This window comes from Alosa pseudoharengus, unplaced genomic scaffold (assembly GCF_046254945.1).
Source record: "Alosa pseudoharengus isolate Yale_2024_CS ecotype anadromous, Long Island Sound unplaced genomic scaffold, YU_APseudo_1.1 YU_APseudo_1.1_scf_15, whole genome shotgun sequence".
In the NCBI taxonomy this organism is placed as follows: domain Eukaryota; kingdom Metazoa; phylum Chordata; class Actinopteri; order Clupeiformes; family Clupeidae; genus Alosa; species Alosa pseudoharengus.
Genome location: NW_027468620.1, coordinates 11,690,981 through 11,717,588, shown reverse-complemented (window position 1 = coordinate 11,717,588; position 26,608 = coordinate 11,690,981). Strand labels below are relative to the sequence as shown.

The window sequence follows — 26,608 nt, the reverse complement described above, 5'->3', positions numbered from 1 at the left end:
ATGTAGAAAAAAAGGGCATATTTTGGTGGCCATATTTGAAGTCAAGATAGGGGCCACTAGGGGGCACTATGTGTTAGGGTCCATTTCAATTTTTGATCACTAGGGGTAGTACTATACCTGTACCAAGTTTCGTGCTTTCTGCAAAAACTGAACGATTCAGGTAAAAATCTGGCCTTAGCCGCTGTACTATATAGGTCAAAGCCCAGGGAACATCATATTCATGCCAGGGAGGTGTCTCTAGCCAACGTAATAATCATAACAAAGTGGCATAAAACAGATAAAAAGCTGAGAAACAAGGTTGGACTAGGCTTATATGACTAAATATATGTCTATTGATAAGCTGATAAGTCCAGATAGTTTGACGTTTATGAAATATTGTGTTGGCTGAATCCACCGATATCAAATTATGTTATTCTTCAGATCAAAATGTTTTAATCGCAGCGTTCTTCTGCGCATGTGCTTACTCAGGACGTACTGACGTCCTCTGTTGTGTAGCCTAGTAGCTAGCAGGGTAGTTGTTTGTAGCTCGTGCATTCAGTCAGAGCTCTAGTGTGGGCGAAGTGGTTCAGTTTATTGTTATATAGCTACAGTAAGGTCGTAATTTTCACGATGGCTGGAACTTTAGCCCGCAAAGCTGTCGACCACCTGAAGAGCAAAGAGTTCAGAGAGTATTTGATGAGGTAACTTAGGTTAATTGTTGTCGTCTGTCAGCCAAGGTGATAGCTTGCTGTGCTAACCTAGGCTGCAAACTAACGTTAGCTTGCAGCCTAGGTTAGCGTTGGCTGTTTGATAGCTACTTTGACCAAAATGCATGAAGTTATATGTGGTGTTTCTCAAAAACACAAATGGGAAGTTTATCCTCCATAACTTTTTGGAATTAATGTCTGGTTTCCTGCCTCTGTTAACACGGAAACCACCACAACACTGCCTGATCTTAACCTTATATGTGAAGGACACGATGCTAGCTTATGCTAACGTACCGGAACGTTAGTAAGCTAACATCATCCTGCTGGCTAGGTTTGCTGTCATTGTAACTGGTGTGTCGATGCCTATGGTTAGTTACATCTTGCTTTAACATTTTCCCAAACTGTTGGCAATCGTATCAGATACACGCGTGTCAGATCTGTGTTCCAATATGCATAAGTTATATGATCTCTGGCTAATTTCAGTATTTTCATTTCAATGTATCTGCATCCCTCTCTGCAAACCTTCATCATCATTAAGCACGGTAAGTAGACTTGGTAGACACTGTCTCTAATATAACATCAAAGGGGTATGCGTTTCTTGTGTTTGAATATAATGGCCACTTTAGCTGTTTGCTTGAATTTGTGAGCTGTTTGCTTGAATTTGTAGATGTTTGTTTACTTCCCTTCCTGTGATGTAGCATTTCTGGGGTCCAGTGGCTAACTGGGGTCTACCCATCGCTGCTATATCTGACATGAAGAAAAGTCCTGAGATTATCAGTGGGAGAATGACATTTGGTAAATCACAATTTTCCTTCCTTCTCATCATAAATTATTCTTTTCCCATTGTTTGCTATGAGATTATAGACACAGACCATGTCTGATCTCATAACATTCACTGATAACGTGTGTGCCTTGTCTGAACTGCAAGGTTATCTGATAAGCAAACACCTGTTGTATATTTCAGCTCTGACGTGCTACTCCCTCCTCTTCATGCGATTTGCTTACAAAGTACAGCCAAGGAATTGGCTGCTCTTTGCCTGTCATTTAACCAATGAGACAGCCCAACTAATTCAAGGAAGTCGGCTTATCAAATACAAGTGAGTACTCAGCACTATTATTTAAATCCTAAACGTTTAGACCTTAAATATGCATTTGGGATAATTGGCCTAATGCCGAATCCGAGCAAGCTAGTACTTGCCTAGCATTCATGTCTCCATGCTTTCCAGGGCATGCAGGGCTTTCCTGTGGATTTTTGGTCAAAGTGTTTAACTTTGCAAAGGTTGCTCTCTGTGTGGTGGAGCCATGGTGGAATTTATGATAGCATGTAGTCACAACAAAGATGGCGACCTTTGGATGTCACAGTTCAGCAAGCCCGTGAATAAGTTGTGCAACATTTGTGTGGACTTGATGCAAGAGTGATGTAAGAGTGATCCACATTGTCATTTACCTAACAGACTTCTCTCTCTGCTCTTTGAGGTGTGAGATTAAGCAGTTTGTAGTATACACAGGTCTTGCATGGAAACTTGTAACACTGCTCACATGTAGGAGTTATATATGGCGGTTTCAGCATATGCAGGAGATCAATCAAAAAAGTGATTTAGCAGTACAGAGCAAAAGAAACAGGTCAACATAAGTAAACTAAAGATTTGACCGGTCAGTCGGGCTAGTCATTGATATTGAGGCCCTTAGAGGCTCTTTGCTTCCAAAACACGACTGAGCTGGAATGGATACAGGTGCATGTGGGAAAAGTAGAATATCGTAGAAAAGTTTTTTCCATAGTTTATTTCAAAAAGTGAAGCTTTCATATATTCTAGATTCATTACATATAAAATGAAATATTTAAAGCCAGCAGATCCAAATGTGTTGTGTCTGTTCAGATGCCATCTGTGAACAGTTATGGAGCCTCATGATAGTCAGATTAAATGAACCATATTTTTTAGAGAAAGTAATTGTAAATCGATCAGATTTAACCGTAACACAGCAGGAGGATTAAGGGCTCAGGAAACCGATATTTCTGTGTTATACATTCTTTATTGTAATATTTTGAGATACTGGATTTTCATGAGCTGTAATCAAGATAAAAACAACAAAAGGCTTGAAAATTTTCAGTTTATGTGCAATAAATCTAGAATACATGAAAGCTTCACTTTTTGAACTAAATTATGTGGGGAAAAAACTTTTCCCACAACAGTCTTATTTTTTTAGATCCACCTGTATGACTGTATTCTCTGCAAATTTGAAGTGCTTCACAGAGAGTTAAACCTCTGATTTCTCTACACTGAGTATTTTGCTTCACCATCATATTAGATAGGTTCATGTCACCCAGTCTTTTTTCCCCTTTTTTCAATTATTAATAGTGGATATAGCACCTCAGTAGTATTGTTGGTGTGATAATAATTAGCAATTCATTCCATTTTTGTTTGGTAATTCCACCTGTGTAATGGGTGTCATAAATTCAGTAATCCATAAATCCTCTGTACCTGTGTGGGAAATCCTAGTCCCTGTTTCAGGGTTTGCACTTACAGTATTGAAAGCAGGATGTTGATGCGCCGTAGGTTTGCTCTCTAAATCATAGCTTTATGTGGAGCATGCTGTAACTGAGAAGAGCTGCATCAGACTGTGCTGAGCTAAGTCGAGCAAAAATAGCTTCTCCATATCCCTGCAAGTTCACACCTCTGTTGGGTTTTCATTTTAACCAAAAGCCTTGGTTAATCCAGGCATGTGTTTTATACATAGTAACATAACCTATGTTAGTAATAGAGAGCAGTAACAGAAGTTTAATGATGGCTACGTCAAATTTGTCAAGTCAGCAAGTTACAGGTGTTTATTGCCCTCATGTCAGAAAGGCAAGTACAGGTTTGTGTTAGAAATGCCCTGGAACACTGTGCTTCTGCAAAGATTAAAGGTTTTCTTTGTAGTCATTAACTCCACAGAAGGCATATAAATCCCATTGCTGTACTCTGTTCATATAATAGACCAGTGATGCTCTGTTAGGTCTTCTGGGGCTAAAAGTAGCTCATAACTGGCGAATTTAGGAAAAACTCCTAAAAATAATGAGCGTGTCACTCGTAACTTTAGGACTCCTAATTTTTTCTTTACTAAGAGTAATTCACAAAGCATTTTAGCCCTAAAAGTAGCACCTAAGTGAGGCAGCTTAGAAGAAGTATTTTTTCCTTAATAAGAGTAGGTCTGAGCAGCTTTGTAAATAGATGTTTAGAGAGAACTCCTAGTTGAAAACTTTTAGTGTGATTTAGGAATACTCCTAGCGGTAAGATAAAATGCTTTGTGAATATGGTGCCTGAACTCTAGGGCTAGATGTAATCTGCAAGACACATGAACATTGTTTTGAGCGGTCTGTTGGCCAACATATCTGTGTCCATTATCTGCTCAAGCCAAATACAGAATAAATAGTATTAAGTGCTATTGCACTCTTCTGTGAGTTATGAAGCATTATATTGGTCCAAAACCCATCTAAAAAGCATGCAAAACCACCAACAACACTCCAATTAGTATGGATAAAAACTCATTCATGTCTTTTTGCCAATGTCATGCTAAGAAGGCTTCTTTCATTTTCTCACCCGAACTACGTAGTACATAGCCTGGCCAACTAATAGGAAGGGCTGATGAATCGGTCCTTCACATGAACATATTACATAAAAGTTTATTTGCTTATGCAAACATCTTAACATGAAACACATACACATTCAGAAAAGTGTTACAGATTACATATTAAATAATTACAGATTACATATTAAACAATTACATATTAGTCTTGCTTTTATATTTTCAAAGGACAATTTAGTTCATCCAGCTTTTTTTTTCATCCAGCTTTAGTTCATCCAGTTTTTTTTAAAAACGCAGTATCTAATATGCCTTTTCTCGATCATTGTGACTTAACATTTTTTCCCTCCTCCCCCTACAGCATGGAAAAGAAGTTGGCTAAGTAATGGACTTCAGGAGGAACACACCTTGCACAGCGGGTTCACAGCAATGGGCTCATTTTTCTCATTTTTTTCCTGCTAATATAATAGCAGCTCTTTAACAATGAACTAATCAGTGTAGAAAGTACCTGCCTCTAGACCAGATTTGTTCTGCAGAGCAGCTATCCAGGCAAAGCGCCTACTTCTTGAATCTTTTGGTTAAATTTTAGTTCTTTTGTCAAAGTTATTACGCACAAATTATGAAATGGGAGGAATGTACATATGCCTTGTTTGACAACTTTTAAAACAACTGGTACAGAAATGTTTCTGTTTTTAAAAAGGGTCGGCCATTATGATAAATACACACACCATACATTCTTATACACCATACATTTTAATTTGGAGTAATTTATTTCAAATGATAATGTGGCCGTCACTGAACAGACGCAATAAACACTGTATTAAAGGGAAAAAGGTTGTGTGACTTTGTACATGTGTGTCTAAAAGACTATTATGCTAATGTGAAAGGCCTGAATATTGATAATGTTTATGATCTCTCTTACCAGATATGTTATTCTCAGTAGGATAATATTGCTTTATCACTGCAGTTGTACTGACATTTTCTTTGTAGAGTCTTATCTATTTCAGATTCTTTCCAAAACAATAAAAACTCCACACCTATAGTCTTTCCCGTAATTGTGATAGTTCTAGACAATAAAGACAAACTTTGATCACTGTAAAATAAAGGCTTTTAATGAAGAGGATTTGTGTAGGTCTACTGCCCCCATAGTGGATGTGGTGCTTGCAAGTACTGCAGTATATTGTGCCATTAATTCTGTTTGGAAGCTATTGCAGATGTGTATTTGTACATGTGAAACATGTACGTCTAGATTATTATTTTGACTCCTAAAAAGGTAATTCAGTCTGTTGCCATTTGCACTATATTTGGTTTAAAAACAATAACTAAACACAAACAAACATCTTAAATATAAATATATAAAGACTGTTCAGTTGAGATTTTCATCAGGTTATCAGATATTTACAATATTAAATATCGAAATACATCACTAAATAAGGAATACACTGACAGAGTTTAATTTCACTCAGTTAAGGTGCAATATATCAAATAAAAATTTTCAAATTTGTTACATTTGTTTTCAAGTTTTAACATTTGTGTAAACTAAGCAGTCTTTGTGCAAAACCTCACAAGTCATCACTGGAGAATGTAAGACCATTTGCCATCTGGTTTTCCAGAATGAGCTCCTCTTCATCATCCTCCTGCATTCAAAATAGACAAGTCAAGTTACTTCAGAAAGTGTAGAAAGCAACCTTGTTGGTCCATACCAAAAGTAATCCCATGTTACTCATAAGATCTAAGTCACTGTAGGAATGTATTGTTTTTGTATTAGTGTCTTGCAGTGTAGAAGTAGAACTACAGGTATAAAAAGATTCACTGGGTAGGTGTTGGGGTTAAGATTTCATTTTGAGCATTCACCAAATGTACTTCTGTACTGCTACACCATGAACTTCTAATCTTTGAGGGCTCTTTTGTTTTGTCTGATGAAGTGGAAAGGAAATATAAATGTTACTTACATCGTCTTTCTCTTTGTAATCTTTCTCAGTGCTTCTGTAGGACACCATATGGATAAGCGTGTACACTCTGCAAAGAAGGAGAACAGCCGATTACAATAGCAAAATCTTAGGACTTTGAAAGGTCCTCTTAGCTTAGGAATAGTTTAGCTCTCTTAAATAAAGATCAGCACCTACAGTTTTTCATTTGTTGATATCAAAGCAGTCTTTGTTAAAACAAATAGATATAAACAATTTATACTACAGGCCCTAGTGTTCTGTGTGCTTAATATTTAAGTACAAATATTTTTATATTCGGTTATGTCATTACAGAGTGGCCTATTTTGGTTTAAGTTTTGGTTTAGTAGCGTTATACTATGTGAACTACACAGTATTTCTTATTAGTGATATAATTAAACTGTAATAACGACACAGTATAAAATGGGACCATGCAGTATTTCAAACACATACCGGTGATAAAGCATGGCAAGGAACTGAACAAGTAGAAGAACGGCAAAGGACAGCAGAAACATCAGACTGAGAGGCTCAACAGACATGTATTCTCCCGTCGGTGTGCCGTTAACGGGATCAATCTTTGGGATCTTTATGCTGATGACATCAGTGCCGATGGCTTGCAAGAAGAAGGTTGCGACTACCCACAAAAGGTTCAGCATGAAGTACAAAAACACAGCCTGGAGGGGTGGAATGAAAGGGTTGCATAAATATGAAGGAGGTTTTGGAAGTGAATGTACATTGTCCTCATCTGAGAAAATTAATAATTTTACCTTGTTACGCAGAGACTTCAATTCTCGAATCACTTCATCCTGATGAGCTTTGTCATCAACAATGGGGGCCAGATACCTCTCAAGCAGTTTGTCCCAGAAATCCTTCTCATCCTAGATCACATAGGTTCACATGATAACCGACTATTGAGTAGTGATTTCAGTATAAGTAATGTGAAGCATAGAGTAAGATGGTAACACCAATGTTAGGGACAGTCGGCCTGAGCTGTTTCCCAAAAGATAGAGTTAGGAACTTGAAATTTATTCACAACCCATTTAGACACTATTATTGGGTTTGGAATCATAGCAGAGTATAAAAATAGGTACGTTCTCTTTTTCCCCTACGTTTTGTTTTCAAAAGACCACAAATTGATTGATTGATTGTAAATGTCGAGCCAAAAAAAAAAAAAAAAAGACAAACCTCAGCCAGTTGCACAACCTGGGGTGCAAGAAGAGTTTTTTCAATGGCTCGTTTCACCCTTCTGTCCAGTCTTTCCATACGGTTGGTCTTGAGGATTCTGCGGGCCGCCTCGTTCAGGGCGTACTGCAGCTCCTCCAGCTGACTCTCTGTGAGCACATCCTCTGGGCCCACTTTGCTGTTCAGTTCGGTGTTCACCACATCGGTGAGGTTCATCACCAGGTCCTCGCACACGTCGTCCTGCTTCTTGTTCCGCAGCGTGTAGCGTATCTGCGCCTGCAAGTTCCTTTTCAGGTTGGCATAGGTCAGCTTCTTCAAGAACTCTATCTTTACAGGGCCAACCCAGTCTATAGGACAAAAGGAAGGAAATATGATGGAAAGTTTTAGATAATTAAAGTTGATATCAGTGATGAACATGTAGGCCTCTTTTGTCAGTGCAGTTGAAGTGTGGAATAAATTGGCCTACAGATAGATAGATATACTTTATCTATCATATCATATACATCAGATGAACTTCATACCACTTTCAGGCGCTAAATCAGGCCCAAAATCATCTTGGTCATTCAAAATAGGATCATCATTGTCTTCATCTTCATAATTATAATCTTCATCATCATCATCATCATCATCATCATCATCATCCATTTTCCTTGCACTGCCACTTGTACTCTCACTAAAACAAAACCAGTGAGTGAACAGAAGATCAGACGCCTTATTCACATATAAAATTCATGACATTGCTAGGTAAAAACAACAAAGCCATTCACACATCACTAATCCACAGTGAAATTACACCAAGAGTCAAGCATCAAGAGTGTGTACCTTTTTTCAAATGCTGAATCAGGGTCAGGCTGGTCTACATGGTCTCCAGTTACCTTTACTGTTGGCCTATTGCTCATCATCATTAGCTCTACTTCATCCCGAGCTGTGTTGTTTGGCGGCACGGTCGCTCCGTCGATCGCATCATGAGCCGGAATCGCCACCACTCCGGCAGCCTGAGTGCCTTGGCCAGTGTTGACGGCATGCTGGATCTGCTGGAGGAGTAGGCTCTCTGTCTCCTGAGTCACCTGGCACTTCATGTCCCAGCAGCACATCTTGCAGGTGCGGTCGCACAGGATGCCCACCCGTTTCTCTGTCTCCTTGGCTTTGTTGGTCTCACGGGTGCCCCAGGACACATTATGCATGTTCACCAGGGAGTAGATGGTGAGCAGCAGGTAGCCACTGGGAATGCAGATGAAGTACATGAGCCCGTAGATGATCATGCTAAACTCCTGAGGGTGGAGCAATGCCGTGACCAGATACATGATGGTCATGGACACCAAGAAAAGCCCAGTGGGGGTGATGAACGTTCCCTGTGTCACCATATCACCTGAAAATAAGTGACATTAACTGTAAATACACCGAATAAAACAAATTGTAAATGATTAGGGGGAAAAAATAACAGAAGCAGTGTCAGATAAGAGACAGGATACTGAATATGTTTTTAACTTTCAAAGGCTGCTTATTTCAGTAGTGGTAAAAGACAATTCCATATTCTTTTAGGACTGGTTTAAATGTGAATTCTCTGACATCAGGATGACATTGTTTTTTTGGGGGCGATCAAACCTTTTTCCTGGTAATGAAATAAAGATCATGACTACATTTTTCCTATTGGCCACCATATTCATCTCTTTCAATGGTAAAATGATCTTTACCAGAATCAGAATCAGGACTCTAACCAAGGGAACATGTTACTCATATCCGGTAAACAACACCTCACCAGACTACCATCAAAATGTGGCCCCATTATACGTACCAATGATGGAGAAGAATGAAGCTGTCATCAGGAAGGCATACAGAACACTTAGAATCGCTGCAATTGTAATCTGGAAGTTTGTCTTGGCCACGAAGCAAATTATAAGGTAGATGACAGGGGGTACAGATGCTATGATGATAGAAGTTGTGCCTGCGATCTTAAACACAAACTGGAAAGCACCTGTGAATAAATGTCAAAACATTCTGTCAAACATCTCATAGATGTTTGTTCACTCTGAGTGACCTACTTTTGATCTGTAAAGTCAATCAGGATGCACTCTGACCAGGATAATCCATCCTGAAAGCATGTATCGAGAGCGTGCTTTCGCCACACTGATCCATGGCAGTGAAATAACTTTACAGCACAATAGTAATATAATCCCCTGCATTCACACAGCATTTCCATATTCTTTCTAGGGCAGAAATCATAAATATAACACAAGTGTTTGGTAAAAGAATGGTTGATTGGACACAATACTGTATCAGCCTGAGATTGGTTGTATAATCATTCTTTGTTCTTCACTTCCTCAACTGTTGTCATAGGCACTTCATAGACAGTATAGTCTTTGGCCCCTCTGGATACAACACTAGGCCCCTGAAACTTTCTGGATCCACCTGGGCATAGCCTACACGTTTGCATACACCCACCTGCTACCATCAAAGTGACAGAGGCCGGCCCAAGGATGGAGGATCCCACTGTGAAAATCTGGTAGAAGATGTAGATCATCGAGATGGAGGTGTTCCTCTTTACTGTTTCCCCTCCACTATGGAGCAGGTCCAGGGTGTTGGCCAGGGTGGAGGGCCCCCAGCGACGTCTCTGGTTGTAGAACTCCTTGAACTCCTCTGGGGAGTTGGTGTAGGCGTCCGACGCGGCGTTGTACTCCACCCGCCAGCCCTGCTGCAGCAGTAGTGTGCACAGCCAGCGGTCCTCACCTGTTTAGAGTGAGCATAGTGCTTTTAGATGGTTTGTAGCTCTATTATCCTCTGATTTATGTTTATGTCTATGGTTCTTAGCAGACACCTTTGTCCAAAGTAACTTACAATAACTATAAACATTATGTCATCAATAAAATGAGTTTAAAGTAAGGTCATATCAAAAATGTCATAGTCGTATCAGCTACATCAAAAATAATACTAATAATAGTAATAGACTAAATAATTTAACAGAATAATAGTAATAATAAGCCCTAATAATAACAATAACGTTTAACATAATATGCAAACCATGACTTTGTGAAGATAATTAATTAGTTAGAAACAAGGTAAACAGATGAAAAACATGTAAGTGATAAGACCTTTCATCCCTTTCCCTCTCTTCCACTATATGATACTAGCAATGAAACACCGCCTTTAGTTCAAGGTGAAATTACCTTGGTCATATTGAACATACTCTGAAGCTCTGGTTGCTTTGGTGGTGTATCTTTTCAGAACATTGTCATCCATCAGTGCAGAACCCCTGAATAAACTGAAACACCCAGGACTACAAAGGACAGATCCAAAGACGTGTTCAGCAGTCTTCTGCAACCAATGACCCACTGCATATTCAAACTTCTGATACCACACCATTGGACCTGTGTAAAATGTATATGACCAGAGGTTTAGGTTTAGGTGGATGGATACATTTATACATTCATATACAGTATACATAAATACGTATTATTGCCATAATTTGGCAATTTTCTTCAAAGTGACTTACAAAGGATAAAAAAACATACATACACACAGTATAAACATACATTCGTTTTAAAAGTCACATTTTCAAACAGCATTTGTCTAATTAGTTAATTAGTGTCTGATTAGTTCATTTGTTTGAGATGTGAATAATCATTGTTGCTGTTATTTATGTTTTTTACTTTAAAGGTCAACTATTTTACCCCTTTCCCCACAATTTTAAAAAGTTTCTTGAGGTCTTAAAGAAACATCTTTGTCATATACAGTACTTTGGTCAAAATACCAAAGGAAGAAGCACCACAACACCGTTTTCAACCCTGTGTGAAGTGAGCTAAATGATACAGAAATTTGACTTAAAATTGTTTCATTAGTTTAATTCCATCTAAGGAGAGGGAGGGGGTTGTCCTGTGAGGAAATGTGTTCTTTGCATTTTACCCATCCGGGGGTAATGCGCACACACACACGCACACACACACACACACACACACACACACACACACACACACACACACACACAGTGGCAGCCTATTTTGGTGTTTTTGCATTTTTAGCCATCCCAGACACCCAAATTACAAAAATACATTTGTAAAAGCAACAAAAAAGTGTCAATTTCATAAAATGTATGAAATGATATTGATATTGTTTTATGAGTTTAATTTCATTATGTTTTTTTACTCTTTTTCTTTTAATCTAATGTTTTATAAGTGGCTTTGGAGGAATGCATTTGCTAAACACCTCAACCTTAACATAAAAACACATACACAAAGAGGGACATAGGGAGAGTGATGCACACACACATGTTTAAAGATTGATAATTTACACTATAGTGACCCTATTCATATGAGTAGTCTCTGGGAGACTCAACTATAGTTTCTTACCCATTCCAGTTGGATGAATTCGCCCACAGGCAGCACCGACACAGTCATACATTCGGAGACGGTCAACCAGCAAGATCACAGCTGCAGGTTGGAAGTCAGTATCTCCATCCAGTGCCAAGATGAATGTGTTTTCATCAGAGATGTATCTTCTTTTACTGTCATTGTCAATATTTGGCAGGTGGAAGCTTTCCCCATCTAACGAGATGAGACTGGCACGGCAGATATTATTCTGCCTCTGTTGGGACAAAAGTCCAGTCTTGTTACAAATTGTAATGGAACCTGTACCAAAGAGCTGTTCTGAGAACAAATTCCACCAGCCTGGCTGTGTGGTCATTAAATTAATCAATCAAATTATGCCCACTTGCATTTCAAAATTGCTTTTGGAATAAATAATGAGGGGAAATGAACTAAATTTAAAAAACAAACTCTAACAAGGCTGGTAAAATCTTCAGTTTATCTCTAAGTAATTAAGATATGCCTTTTCGATTTTCATGTAATGACCAGTGTGTGCGAAAAGTCAGTTTCTGGTTGGCTCTTATGTTTACATTATCAGGGTGATAATTATAAGAATGTTCAAACAAGCAACCTACTGTTATCTTCGGAGGATTTTTTGCATTGTAGCCCTTCCATCCAAGGAGATAGTAAAGATACATTATCTACAGGTGGGTAAAATAAAGTTTCAAACAAACACAGTTAATCTTATCATCAAAATGTAAACTTTGAATTTTGATTCATAAGGTATTACGGATCATTTATTTATATAAATAAATCAGACTTGTTAGTGATTGGAAAATGGAATCTTACCTGTGACCATCTTTTTTTGTTGCGGATCCGTTGTTTATCTTTCAGATGCACATACAACATATTTCCCTCTGGCATGACAAAAACCAATCGCCCACCATAGGGAGTTTCGACAATTGACACTTCATCTGGTTCTTTATTTGTAAATACCCTGTAGGTGACAATAAATGTCATTAGGCTCTGACATTTTTCATCGCTGGCACGTAAAAAAAGAAAAAAATATTTGTTGTAATCAAATGTTTACCTGTACACTTCCATGACAACATGGATGAGATCATTTACATAGCTGTTGACCAATCTTTTGCCATCTTCTGTCATAAAGGCGTCATCAACGTATGTGTGGCACTCAAAGTCAAAGCAGTCATTATGTTCCTCCTTTGGATCACCTCTGTATCTGTCCAACCTACAAGCAACGTAGGGTTATTGGACAGTTACAGAGAAGTATGTAAGCAATAATCAGCAATAATCAGAAGCTTGATCCCACTGTACCTGAACATTGATGTGAGAATTTTGAGCATTTCATCATAGGTTTCATGCCACATGGTTGCACAAAGGTAAATCACGCAGTTCTCAATGTTGTCTTCCTTCTTACTAAAAAGAGAGACAATTATAAGGATGTGAAATGGTCATATGGGTTTCAATAGAGTAAAAATATCGATAATCGAAGATTATCAAGATCACCTTTCCGTGGCACTTAATTTAACAACTTTCATTTTGGTGTTGAGCAGCATAGACTGGTCAATGAATGCGGATTCGTAGAGGCGACGGACAAATAACTGTGCGGTTCTTTCAATCCTCTGGACCTTGATTTTCCATACATAATGTGTTGCGGTGACCAGTCCAAGCCACATGCACACCCCTTCCAGAGCAAGCATGGCAAATGGCCATGATTTATATGGGTTATTCAGGGAAGTCCGGCAAATGCTCCTAGACACTTCTATCATTACATCTGTACTGTTTTGATTTTTGGCCAGCATTTCTGGTAGGCTGTTGCAAAATCCTTCGAACCCATTCACCTCGGGGTCGTATAGTGTCATTGTGCTGGCTTTGGCAAAGAAGAGGATGAGGCCGAGCAAGAGGGTGGCCGGCCCGGTGAGGACAACGGGGAAAGCGAAGCTCATTCTCACGGCGTGGATTTTACATGCCACCACTCCGAACCAGTGGCAGAGAGCTGAGCAAATGGCCTGCAGGGCAAAAAGACTGAGGCCCTGGTCTCTCATCTGGCCAGGGAGGTTAGCAAAGTCATCCCACACAATCCTATCTCCTGGTGCTAAAAAACAGTAGTACACGGCCCACACTCCCACGGTGACTAACATCTTCAACAGGCTGGAGATGATCATCACAAAGTCTCTGAAGCTGTCTAACTCAGTGAGCGTATCTTGGATGATGTTGCTGGCTTGAAGTGGATTCTCCCACCAGTTCAGTGACACCAGGAGAGACGCGAATATGCCAACGGCGACGTACACATAGCATTCTGGCGCATCGACTGGCATCTTTGAGGTGACACGTACATAGTAGTCCATGCAGACCAGTGCGTAGCCAGTCATGGTGAGGAGCAGGGAGCAAACGGGGAAGATGAGTTTCCAGCTCTTTTTCTGGAGGCGAAACACGATCTGCAGTATGGAGGACACAAAGCCAATACCGCCAGAGATGAAGAGAGTGGTGAGGATGTCAAAATAGGGCATCACGATCAGCACAAGGATTGCAGTCCCAAAGGCCACCAGGCTCTCTATCAGACACATCTGGAAAGGAAATCAAACACACACACACACACACACCAACAGAAATCCATTTGAGTTGACACATGCAAACATACCCATCCATGACATTATCACTGTCTGGTTTTAGGTTGTTGTTGATGTTGTTGTTGTTGTTGTTGTTGTTACATAACCAAATAAAATGTCCAAATAAAAGCAAAAGTTAAAAAGTCGTGCACATCCAGGCACAACTTAATTCTATATGCTGGACAGAAAAAAAAATGAGACAAATTAAAAAGTCTAGAGTCCACACACTCCCAAAATCATTTAATGGTATTTTACCAACACATGTGACATTTCAGGTCCTATTTTGTGTCCTCAAGCATGATAGGATCATGTAGAAGCGTCATGGAAATGTCTCATGTGGCGGTAATAATACTCAGAATAATAAAAGCAAATCTGGAAAAGTACTCACATATTACATACATGACATAGCTGATCACACAAATATCTGATACAGTGTTATCTTTTGTCGAAGTGCTATGTTTGACTGTGTTGATTGACTCACAATGCCCAGTGTCTTCCCGTTTGGGGTACTCGAACTCTTGAAAACACATTTCCAGAGTGACTTCAGGAAGACGAGAAAGTTTGGTACTATCAGGCAGAACATCATTAGGATCATGTAGTACTGTTTTTCTTGGGGAGATCCAATTGCAAATGGACTTGACAGTGTGCTCAGAATCAGCAGAGAGCCCTGAAATGTCATATAAAGCGCAACAATTAGACTAGAAGTGTTTCAGGGTATTACTATGCAGTGAACAGAGACATTTAACATATTCTATTGTAGTAAACTACTGTATGTAGTAGTTTTAGTAGTAAAGTAGTAGTAGAAGTAAAACTACTTTAAAGTAGTTTTACTTTACTTTAGTTGTCCCATGCATGAAGGCCTTATCACATGAAGGACAGAAGAACACACCTGTTGTTACTCCTGACAACCCATGCCATGAACTACAATTCTGTGACCCAGAATGGACCACTGTTAGAAATGTAAATGCAAGAAAAGCTTTTGCCATTCTACATCACTATAAGACGATTTAGCAAGCTAGTATCATGGTTTTAGCAGAGTTAACTGTACTTAATTGGCTCGTTGGTTAAACCAAAATCCATTATTGATGCTTTACATAAATACCTAAATCACTGGCTATCTGGGTGTATTTCCCCCATCAAGCGAGTTAGATAGGCTATTTTGAAAATTCTCATGAATATTGTCATAACAGCAAACAAATACATAAGGTAATTGAAAAATCATTTGTCCTTGTACTCCAAAATTGTATAGTTGTGCCAGTGGCCTATAGACATCTTTTGTTCCACAAAAAACACTTAATTAATTTGGTATACATATCCACGTGAACACAAACATTGCTAACTAAATAGTTTCTGATCAGACTAACACATTAATGATTCTAGGTGACAGGCCCTTCTTGGTAGCAATCAACAAGGATAACTGAAACAGCTGTAGAAGCCAAGGTGCAAGGTGCAACTGAATAGTTTCCAACTTAATATGTGGCCATGGAGATGGTACACAGCATCAAAACAATAAATCATCTCAGTGTCGTCACTTTGCCTACAGGCAGTAAATGTATATGACAAAGCAGCTCCTTAACTAGGCCTATATGAATCATGATCAGATCATGTTACCACACCCTTATGTTACATTTTGCCTGATCTTCTTTTGTAAGTAAAGACAGTAACTCCTAAATAATTATAGTCACACCATCATTGGTGGACAGTTTCACATGTATAAGTAATGGAAGTAGAATGTGTAAAACCATTTATCATACAGTTTACCTTGCTGAGGACTGCTGTTGTCAGGACCAAAAGGCCAACAATGATTGCCACTAGATGTTGTGCCAATTGAAAACATCTTCTCTTCTGTTCCTTTTCAGCACCGATGGGATTCAGTTGAAAGGGATCCCATGTGTCCCTGCACAGAGTGACAGACAGGCTATGGTCTCAGATGTTCATGACAATAATGTTACAATTCTTGGTCTTCCCCATAATGCCCAAACATTGGTTGTTGGATTGAGGTCAGCTGATGAATATCTCAGGATACCTGAGTGAATTGAATTGGTTTATAATGTTTTTATATATTGTTTAATGAAAATGATTATAAAAGATATAAGAAAAATCTGCACACTCCAGTCTGTGCTAATGAAAATTATTAAAATTTCAGTTGAGAAAAGGCTTTGGTGAAAAGTTATAACCATGGTTACGGAATTTTTTCAACTTCTAAAATACTAAAATACCATTTCACACCAGAATTCACACAATTATTGTAGGCTATGATCCGAATTTTGAATTCCATGGTAGTTCAGAAAGACCTTTCACCAGTAACCCACCAATAACCCTTTGACCATGGACCCCAACGCCATAACTAGCTTCAGCAAAGTCTTTATAGGCAATATAGGCAAGTCTATAGCGGCCATTTTGGTAAGTTTTGGTAAGTTATTTTGGGCAGCTATTTTCCTATTCAAGTGAATGGGGAGGCATATGTAAGGGAGGTCATAATGACACAAAAAGCAAAAAAAAATGACACAGCCCCCCCCCCCCCTCCCCCCCATTACTAGTAAACACAGTGACAATGTTATATAGGGATGCACATCCACAGTGTCAGTCACTCCATTCTTTATGTAACCCCATAGCCTCAAAATGAATTTGAAGATGTTATTTTAAGGTAAAAGAAAACTAAAACTTGCCTTAAAAGAACTGACTCCCAAATAAAATGTCTTCTCGGGTTAATGATAACTCCATTCACCCTATTATTACTTTGAACTATAATTACACCTGCTAGTCCATTAGGCCATAGTGAAGCATGTTAAGAAAAACCTCATACAATTTTATTTGGACATTGATTGTACAACCACTTTGACTAACATTGATTCCTGACACTCCATAGAATAAACCTATACATTTAGCCCCACAACTAAGTGGATCGGGGAAAAAACAATGTTTTTTGTTCCCAATGTTTTTTGTTCCCAAACAACCTGCCTGTAACTTTGGCGCTTAGGTAACATTAGCTCAAAAACTTCATGATTGGAAATGGTAGAAAATGTAAATGTTCTTACCTGTGTCTTCCCTCCCTCTTGTTGCCCCTGTACTTCAATTCCTCCATGCCGGTGAACACAGGCACAGTCCGTTCACCGATTGTCAAATAAACTAATTCACAGTTAGTGTGTGCTTAAATCACAGGTGGAGATTTATCTCTGAACCTTCGTCCCTCCTTTCCTTTTTACTGTGCCTTTCTCATAAACAGGTTCAAGGATCACGTGGACGGCACTCTGGAATATGGCTTGATTGCCTTTTATCACCAGTTTATTTAAGGTACATATGAGGAAGAAGTGCTCAAGAATACTTTGGTACAATTGTTACGTAGTGACTAATACAGACTCAGTCTTAAGTTAGGAGAACCAATAAGGAAATGTGACATGTCACGCAATCAAAAGATGTGTCAAGGTGAGAGGGTACAGTATGTGTTTATATAGACATTTCTAGTTAACACAGACAGAAGGTTTAATCATCTGAGGAGAAAGTGGTTGTATATGTAAATGACAATTAAAAAAAAAAAAACATTCTAAGTGTTGTCTGTTGTCTGGGCATGGAATTTCCTACACTTGAGTCATTCATTGGTCCTATCCTATCACAAGCACTTTGACCTTTGTCTGTGTACCACACCCAAACGGAACTGAGGCCTCACCACACATAAACTGGCTTATTCTATTTTCATTATGTCAATAATAACATGTACAACTCAACAAAGTTCATATTGCAGAGCATTTCATGCATTTATCAGTGCATTTGATAATCTCCCATTATTGAAGGTTAAGGCCTTTTGAAGTTTAGGCTGCTAAAAAGTACATGCTTCTCATAAAGTATAGTTATAAGAAATCTGTTCACTTCAAACAATATACAATTGTTACATTTGAAAAAAGCATTCATAATAAAGTACAGTATAGTGCCTATGATAAAAAAAAAAAGTGCTAGAACGGTATGGTGATGATTATCATCTTAACAAATCAATGAATTTGGAATCATAAAAATGGACAACAATAGAGAGCAAATCAAGAGCTAATCATGTTACCTCAGATACCTGCATAAAATGCATATGATACATTTAGATATTCAATTTGAAAATTTTAAATTTGTCTTTCACAACATATACTATATATATATAATAATATTTAAACTTACAGTACATTTACAGTATATAGAACAAGCATAGAGCACAAAGTGCTTTACAGACAAACAAGAAAAACAAACAATAGTAATAATAATAATAAACAAAATAATAGAGAAAGAAAGGGTAAACTTCCAAAGACAAAGTTAAACTCTATATAAGAAAGGAGAAAAGAAAGGGGAGAATACAGTATGGCATCCAAAACAAACAAAAAATGATGACAATAATAATAATAATAATAAATTAGATGACAGAGACAAAGGTGGAATCACTCACTTATTAAGGAAGACAATTAAATAAAAATGGGTCTTTAGACTGGATTTAAAAACAGCCACTGATGGTGCAGATAATGTTGTAAGAAAGGCTATTCCAGAGCTTGTGCTCAAACTTCAATGATCGGTCATCCCTATTAAAAATCTACTAAAACAGCTACTGTTAAAGGCCCAGGTTGGAGGATCTGAAGGGCCTGGGCAGTAGGGGGTTAGTAGATCATTTCTATAGTTAAGTGCCAGACCATGTCATGCATTATAAGTTATTGAGAGGATCTATCCTAAAACTAACAGGCAACCAGACTGAATATGATATATACTGTATGTTGTGAAAGACATTTTCCTAAAACACAAAATGACATCTTGCAACATTATGCAACTATCATTACATGTTTTAGTGTTCTCAATATGGGACTAATTTCATTTATGTTCATGAAGAAACAATACAGAAAATAGGACCAATAAAAAGTCAATAAATACTAGAGTTACTGTATCCTTGTCCAAGAAGTATATTTTATTTAATGGGCTAATTATTTGCTTTGTACTTTGGCTTAAGGTCTTCTTGCAGTTATGTTGAAAGTCTATTATCCTGTTATCTTTGTGTGTTTGTCAAATGAAGATATTCCATTCAATGAAACTGTCAAAGAAAGTGCTGGAGGTTCTGTCGAGACATTAAAATATTTCATTAACAACATTTTTTTAAAATCTGTGTCCACAATAGCACTGACATAAGTCACATTACCAAAGGCAAAGACAATTTCAAGCTCAATTTCGAGTAAAATATGCTTTTATACCTTTTCATTGTCTAGATTCTCATAAGACTTTTTCAAATTATTTTTGATGACTGCAGACTCGGTTCCTTGGTAGGCTATGAAGTGGATCAGCGTTTGCAGTCTGTAGACGCAAACAAATGGAAGTTTGAACTCCTGATAGAACTGTTCTACCCTTTGTTAGGGGAGAGTTTCATGGTCAGAGACAATTACCAGGGGGAAAAAAAACAAGGCAGAGATCATTTCAGCAAAGTTACCTGTGCCACAGCATGGCGAAAAACTGAATCCCCAGTAGAAGTGCAAAGCCAATGACAAACATTAGGCCAATGGGATCAATGAAGATTTTCGCGTCAGTATCTAATGTCCCATTGGGATACAGCTTGGGAATCTGGATGGTAACAGCCCCTCCTATCTTCTGCAGAAAGAACGTCGCCACAAGCCAGAGGGCATTGCAGATGAAGTAGATAAATGTGGCCTGTAGATGGCGACAGACAGGAGCAAAATAAAACATGAAATTGAGACATGGATATTATATTTACAGTGCAGAGCCAGACTGCAAGTTGTTATCTTCCTAGCTGTAAAACTGATAGATAGACAGATTGATGAGATAAGGGAAACCTTGTTTCTTAGGTCTTTGAGGTCTGCCTCAATTTGCTTCTTCTTTGCCTTATCCTCGTCCAGAGGTTTGAGATAGCGTTCCTGGAGACCCTCCCAAAACTGCACCTCATCCTGGAACACCAATCACTTAGTTTCAGATTCAACCTCCTAGAGCCTCATTCATCCTCATTTTATTGAATAAAAAAGGATAAGCTCACGTGTGGGAAATCATGAGATTATGGATTTTTGGTCTTAAAACTTACATTATCAAGGTATTTTCTTTCCAGCTTCAGCTCCCCAGATCTTTCCACCAACTGTGTAATCCAGGCTTAACACATAAACAAACACAACCAAGATGAAGGATAAACCGTATTTGGTGCACAAGGATACAGTAACTCTAGTATTTATCAAGTCATTTTCTGTATTGTTTCTTCATGAACATAAATTAAATTAGTCCCATATTGAGATAGAACACTAAAACTGTGAACAAAACATAGGCTATATCAATGGGAGTATACAGACTATTTAGAGCAAATTATAACATCAAATTAAATGTCTTTGCCACTGAATGGACACAAAATATCATTAAAAGTATCATGGAGAAGATAATTAGAGATATTTGTGTTTTTGCCTAATATTACTAATTTACTTATCAATTATTGCACAGGGGCTGCATTCTGATAACCGATAACTGTTATTTTGTGTCTAGTTAGTAGCAAAAACAAGACAGTTACTTAGACCTATACACATCCGTATGAACTTTTCAAGGCTAGTAAGTTTGTTTATATCTGTACATTTAGACCCAATATACTGGAATTCTCCTATATGAAAAAAATACAAAAAAACTTACAACTCTCTGAGTCTTCTCTGTGGCTGAAAAACAATAAAACAAATTTAATTCAGCATTCTTAACTTTGAATCAATATAACTTGTAAGATCAACCATTATTTCTTTTGTACCTTTCTTTCTCTTCTGGCTTCTCAGGCTCCTTCTGTGGAGCGCTAACAGGCACAACCATGGTCACCTCCTGGTCCTCGTTGACCTGGAACTCCTGGACACGTTGTTCATGTTGACCATGGTGTAGATGGCCAGCAGGAGGTAGCCACTGGGGATGCAGAGGACGTAGAGGAGGCCGTAGATGATGAGGTGGAACTCGCTGGGGTGGAGCAGGGCAGTGACAATGTACATGGTCACTATGCCGATGAAGAAGAGACCACTAGGGGTCATAAAAGTGCCCTCCACCACCATGTCACCTGCACAGAGGAAAAACAAAAAACATTAACAGTATATATGCTGATGTGCTGATGTCTTTGTGTGTGCAGGCATGTATGTGGTACCCCTCATCCGCAAAGAAAAAGGTAAGTTACACTACCATTGTTTGTATGTGTGTGTGTGTGTGTGTGAGAGAGAGAGAGAGAGAGAGAGAGAGGGAAATAAAGAAAGAGAGAGAGAGAGAATATTATGACTCTAACCAATTATTGAAAAAATGCTCGCTGTCATCAAGAAGGCATAGAATATGCTCATAATGGCTGTAATGGTGATCTGGGTGTTGGACTTCAGGAGGTAGCACAGAATCAAGTAGATGGCCGGGGGCACAATAGCTAGTACAAGTGACCAATTAGGTGAAACGCCAAAGACAAAGGAGAAGCTTCCTGGAAGAAAATAATTAACAAGATGTTTTAGTGTTATTGTTCATGATCAGGCATCCACATTACATTAAATATTTAATTCAAATTTTAGAAGTACCATGTGGCATGGAGAATGCATCATTCATTCCAAACAATTGTGACTATAGTATACAAAAAAGTTGAATGTATATCTCTTGTTTTTTTGGTACATTAGTGACTACACTACATACACCAACCTAGAAGACACAAACCTCAAACCCGTGTGGTTTTCAGAGGATTAACAAAGTTTTTATCACCTGCAATCATCAGACAGACAGTGGCTGGGCCGAGGATGGAGGCTCCCATGGTGAGGGTCTGGTAGAGGATGAAGAGGGTGGAGATGGATTTGTTCTTCTTCACCGTCAGCTCACCGCTGCCCAGCAGGTCCAGGGTGTTGGCCATGGTGGAGGGCCCCCAGCGGCGTCTCTGGTTGTAGAACTCATTGAACTCCTGCGGGGCATTTGTGTAGGAGTCCGACGCGGCGTTGTACTCCACCCGCCAGCCCTGCTGCAGCAGTAGTGTGCACAGCCAGCAGTCCTCACCTTTCAAATCGTATAAAGTGGTTCCATTAAAGTCTATGGCTACAGCTCAGAATTTCACCACATATGCTAAGGTCTTGGTTCTATAGAGTTTGGAATGTGAATTTTGGGCATGTTTTCATGATCATTTCATGACCATTTCACGTATTGATACATTTTTAGCATTTTTGAGCATTCCAGTCTGGAGAAAATCAACCTTGCCCTCAGGCTTTAAAGGAACACGCCACCCAAAATCAGTATAGTCCAGTCATTTTAGGGTTGAAAGGGTTGAACAAATTGCAACACAAGCAAACTTAACTGATTTTGTATCCTCAATATGTTCTGAGTAAGGGAAAAAAAGCCCGAAGAATCCCAATAGGGGAAAGTTTAGAAAAAGACCTAAATATACCCTATTCATGCGCCTATACAGAATTTTTCTCACGGAAATAAGGGAAAAAAATTAACCTTCACATATCACCATGAAAATTACTGAGTTGATTACTTACATCAAGACAAACAAAAAATGTATTATAAGATTTTTGAAATTGTTTGTTAACATGGGCAAACAGGGCATAATGTAATTATGTATAGCTAATGTATAGTGACCCAAAACTAATTGCAACATTTGACAAACAAATTGTCCAAGGCATGGAGGAAGATAATACATGTCTTAACTGGTATTATATCTCATCTAGAGGGTATATTCTTATAGAAAATATATAGTTTATGGTGTTTAATTTGTTTTCCCTGGACAGTATAGGCCAAAATGTATCCACTTTACACTAGATTCGCCTTTACAGAATAGAGGGAAATGTATTGTGCATGGCATAGAGGAAGATGGGAAATATCTTAAATGGTGTTATATCTCCTCCGGAGGGTATATGCTTTCAGAAAATATATAGTTTATGGTGTTTAATTTGTTTTCCCTGGACAGTATAGGCCAAAATGTATCCACTTTAAACTAGATTCGCCTTTACAGAATAGAGGGAAATGTATTGTGCATGGCATGGAGGAAGATGGGAAATGTCTTAAATGGTGTTATATCTCCTTTGGAGGGTATATGCTTTCAGAAAATATATAGTTTAGGGTGTTTAATTTGTTTCCCTTAATAGTGCAGGCCAAAATGTATCAGCTGTTCACTTGATTCGCCTATACAGAATAGAGGAGTATGTGTTATGCATGGTATGGAGGAAGATGGGACATAAGTTGATTGGAGAATGCAATGCAATCAAGCATTTTGGACGATAGGCTATATTGGCACACAGAATAGGCTAGGCAACAGGCCGATGTGCGTTTTATTTGGAGACTGTTTTGCGAGACTGAGTTTGCTGCTGATATTCTGGGGATATAGGCTACGACATAGCCAATGTAGGACTTTAGCCTTTTAATATATTTGCTGCATTGGATCAGTCTTTCTAGAAAGAACAGGCAAGAGCTTTCTAGCCTCACGTCAGCAGCGCCGCATCCCATATAGGCTACATTAAAAACATCCCATATACATTATAAAAACAGCAGATGGCGGGCGGGTGCGGTTTTGAAAATTGGTCAAAAAACTTTGCTGATGGATGGATTAAGTTTTGCTATGCAGTTATGGTTGAAATAATAGCCCATCAGCACATCTCTAGTGTGTGTGCCTCTCTCTCACTCAGAGGGGAGGGGGAGGCTGAGGGGTCGATCAAGCATGGATTCTAAACTCTGTGGTGGATAGGATCTACAATTAGGTGTTAATTAATATTACTACCTAGGTCGAAGTACTCCCAAGTGCTATTGCGCCAGACATTGTAGTTCTCCTGTTTATTCGCTTGGAAAATCGTCACCTTTCATGTTGTGTGTCCTTACATATTTTTAATCAACTACTTGTGCAATTGTATTTAAGTAGGGAAAACGTGGATGTGTTTGATTAATGCCATCTTACTCTCTGTACGGCCACGGCAGAGCCCGCTAGCATAGCAACATGCTAACACACTCGCGCCGCGCGCCAGAGCGTTTGAGTGCACGTACCGACACGGGAGAGGTATGACTCAACTCGTGAAAGTTAAGGTAAGAAAATATATTACTACTGATTTTGGGTGGCGTGTTCCTTTAAGCATACAATAGACCAATTTCACAGTGTCCAGGTGTCCGGCCTCATTGATGTTAATGATACCTTAATTGGCAGGGTAAAACGTCTTCCTGTTTCTGTCTTTCCTGTGGACTTTTCTTTTGCTGTCTATGGGACAGTGCTCTTCCACAGGAAGTTGATTTACACAGCGGCCCCATCTTGTGAAATGGGCTAATCTGGGTCAATTAAGACTACACATCCTATTCAACTTTCCTCTGCCCAAAACTGTTTCAAAATGTCCCCACTACAATAATTCACTGTTAAACAATTTAACCCTTTAAACTACTGAACTTTTTAACTGTTCAGCCATTGTAACTTGTCATCAACTATGACTCCTACCCACTGTAGCTAGTTAGCATTGTTAGCATGTTAACATTATTAACATAGTTAGCATTTTTAGCAAAACTGTTAGAAAACATTAGCTAAGTTAGCTAAGTAGCTTGTTAGCATAACTGCTAGCAAACATTAGAGCCATTCCAACTTTTAGTTATCGTCAAATATCTACCTATACACAGCCATTAAACTATTTGAATATCAACATTAATTAAACTTTCAGTCTGTCAACAATTTTTAAACTATTTACATTCAACTTTTAAACAGTCTACTCTTAAACCATCATTAAACTATCTATCTATTAAACTAGCTGTCTATCAACAACTTTTAAACTATCTACATCCAACATTTAAATGGTCTACTTTTAAACTATCATTAAACTATCTATCTATTAAACTAGCTGTCTATCAACAACTTTTAAACTATCTACATCAGGGGTGGGCAACTAATTTCCCCAAGGGGCCACATGACAAACTGGGACTGTTGAGTAGGGCCGGACCCAAAATACCGAACTCAAGTCTGAACTCAATTCTGTTCAATTCTATTCTGTTCTTGTATAACATTAAGTAAATCATATGGTTTTGTTTACTAGTCGTAAGAACAGATGAAAATGTGAGGGAGACAGCAATATTTAGTCTATGTCCAGTATTTAATCCTCATTCTCGAAAATGATTTTTTGACATTGACATTTTTTTCAGTTTTCAAAGACTGATATAAAAAAGTACTACAATAGCCTATCTATATAATTAGGCTAGGTCATGAAAATGTGAAGGAGTCAGTACAACCGATAGGCCTGTGCCACCATTTCATCAACACTCAGCAATATTTCATCATTAAATCATTACCATCATTAAATTAACTCTATGCAGAATTAGACTACGAAAATGTGGAGCAGACAATAGTAGGCTGTCATTAGTTAATCAACATGCACAAAGAAAACTATTTTAAAAATGTAGGCTATGTTTTTGCTTTAACTTTATGCACATAACTGTGATTGGTCAACTCGCTCTGTGTGTTGAGCCCATGGAGGTATTGGTTGAGCCGGCTGCTTCAAGCAACCTGTGGGTAGTAGCATCATACTAGTTCGCTAACATAAGCTTTGCAAATAAACTCAGACATATTTTCGTTACAATTACGGGGTTATCCGATTGTAAACTGTCTATCTGCCAGTAACGTTTTGAAATGAACACTTCGTATCGTCAACGAGCAGCAGGAGTTCGTTCTAACAACCTTTGCGGTGGTGAGCGACGCAGACATAAGAGACACAAAACTTTGAAAGGTTTACACCGACGTAAAGGCAACTGCATTGTGTCGACACAGAAGCATAAATTCTATTCACCAGCACATCAGTGAGGGTGTTTACGTCGTATGCATCCACGCACAAATGTATGGGCACACCTCACTGTAACCAAAGATTGTATATGGTGGAGCAAGATCATGTCTAGTTCATATCTATGGGCACAAAATGGGGATCGAGTCCTGTCTGCATAAAGAGGCGTGTCGTTGACGTATTGATGAGCGTACGTAGCAACCGGCCAACAGCAGCAGAATAAACTAGAAATGCAATTCCAAGGAATTACCAGTGCATGAAAATGCAAAAGTTGTAATGTAAAATATCATGTATAGTTAAAATAGATAATACAGAGATGGTTACTACGGTGATGCTAGGATAGACATGGTGGTTGCATAGCTTAATAAAAGTTGATAGTTTAAAAGAAGACCGTTTAAAAGTTGAATGTAGATAGTTTAAAAGTTGTTGATAGACAGCTGGTTTAATAGATAGATGGTTTAATGGTAGTTTAAAAGTAGACCGTTTAAAAGTTGAATGTATAGTTTAAAAGTTGTTGATAGACAGCTAGTTTAATAGATAGATAGTTTAATGATAGTTTACAAGTAGACCGTT

The 26,608-nt window shown here is 38.5% G+C and overlaps 2 protein-coding genes across 3 annotated transcripts; one reads left to right on the top strand and one right to left on the bottom strand.

Moving 5' to 3' along the window:
- The first annotated feature begins 492 nt into the window (after window positions 1-492).
- On the top strand, window positions 493-5,365 carry mpc1 (mitochondrial pyruvate carrier 1). 2 transcript variants are annotated; one of them, XM_076285557.1, is made up of 5 exons: window positions 493-680; window positions 1,225-1,228; window positions 1,385-1,481; window positions 1,651-1,783; window positions 4,609-5,365. In XM_076285557.1, the coding sequence occupies exons 1-5, from the start codon at window positions 610-612 to the stop codon at window positions 4,631-4,633; spliced, it is 330 nt and encodes a 109-aa protein (XP_076141672.1). In that variant the 5' UTR covers window positions 493-609; the 3' UTR covers window positions 4,634-5,365. The 2 variants fall into 2 exon arrangements, with proteins under 2 accessions (XP_076141672.1, XP_076141671.1); XM_076285556.1 differs by lacking the exon at window positions 493-680 and having other exon boundaries at window positions 757-1,228.
- Window positions 5,366-5,748: 383 nt separating this feature from the next.
- Window positions 5,749-17,388, bottom strand: chs1 (chitin synthase 1). The gene is made up of 19 exons (XM_076285555.1): window positions 17,342-17,388; window positions 16,065-16,200; window positions 14,785-14,970; window positions 13,201-14,261; window positions 13,009-13,110; window positions 12,764-12,922; window positions 12,523-12,670; window positions 12,309-12,374; window positions 11,719-11,953; window positions 10,540-10,740; window positions 9,818-10,102; window positions 9,171-9,350; window positions 8,198-8,744; window positions 7,897-8,048; window positions 7,379-7,722; window positions 6,961-7,071; window positions 6,647-6,867; window positions 6,200-6,266; window positions 5,749-5,884 (listed from the first exon to the last, which is right to left on the bottom strand). The coding sequence occupies exons 1-19, from the start codon at window positions 17,386-17,388 to the stop codon at window positions 5,810-5,812; spliced, it is 4,323 nt and encodes a 1,440-aa protein (XP_076141670.1). The 3' UTR covers window positions 5,749-5,809.
- Window positions 17,389-26,608: the final 9,220 nt, after the last annotated feature.

What these genes read in the sequence shown, in the direction of transcription:
- mpc1 (XM_076285556.1), top strand. Translation starts at nt 1,136, where the DNA reads ATGCATAAGTTATATGATCTCTGGCTAATTTCAGTATTTTCATTTCAA. An exon ending in CTTCATCATCATTAAGCACG is followed by an intron (nt 1,229 to 1,384) that starts GTAAGTAGACTT and finishes CCTGTGATGTAG; the next exon opens with CATTTCTGGGGTCCAGTGGC. An exon ending in AGTCGGCTTATCAAATACAA is followed by an intron (nt 1,784 to 4,608) that starts GTGAGTACTCAG and finishes CTCCCCCTACAG; the next exon opens with CATGGAAAAGAAGTTGGCTA.
- chs1 (XM_076285555.1), bottom strand. Translation starts at nt 17,388, where the DNA reads ATGGAGGAATTGAAGTACAGGGGCAACAAGAGGGAGGGAAGACACAG. An exon ending in GTTGTCATGGAAGTGTACAG is followed by an intron (nt 12,671 to 12,763) that starts GTAAACATTTGA and finishes TGTCACCTACAG; the next exon opens with GGTATTTACAAATAAAGAAC. An exon ending in AGGTTGTGCAACTGGCTGAG is followed by an intron (nt 7,072 to 7,378) that starts GTTTGTCTTTTT and finishes TATGTGATCTAG; the next exon opens with GATGAGAAGGATTTCTGGGA.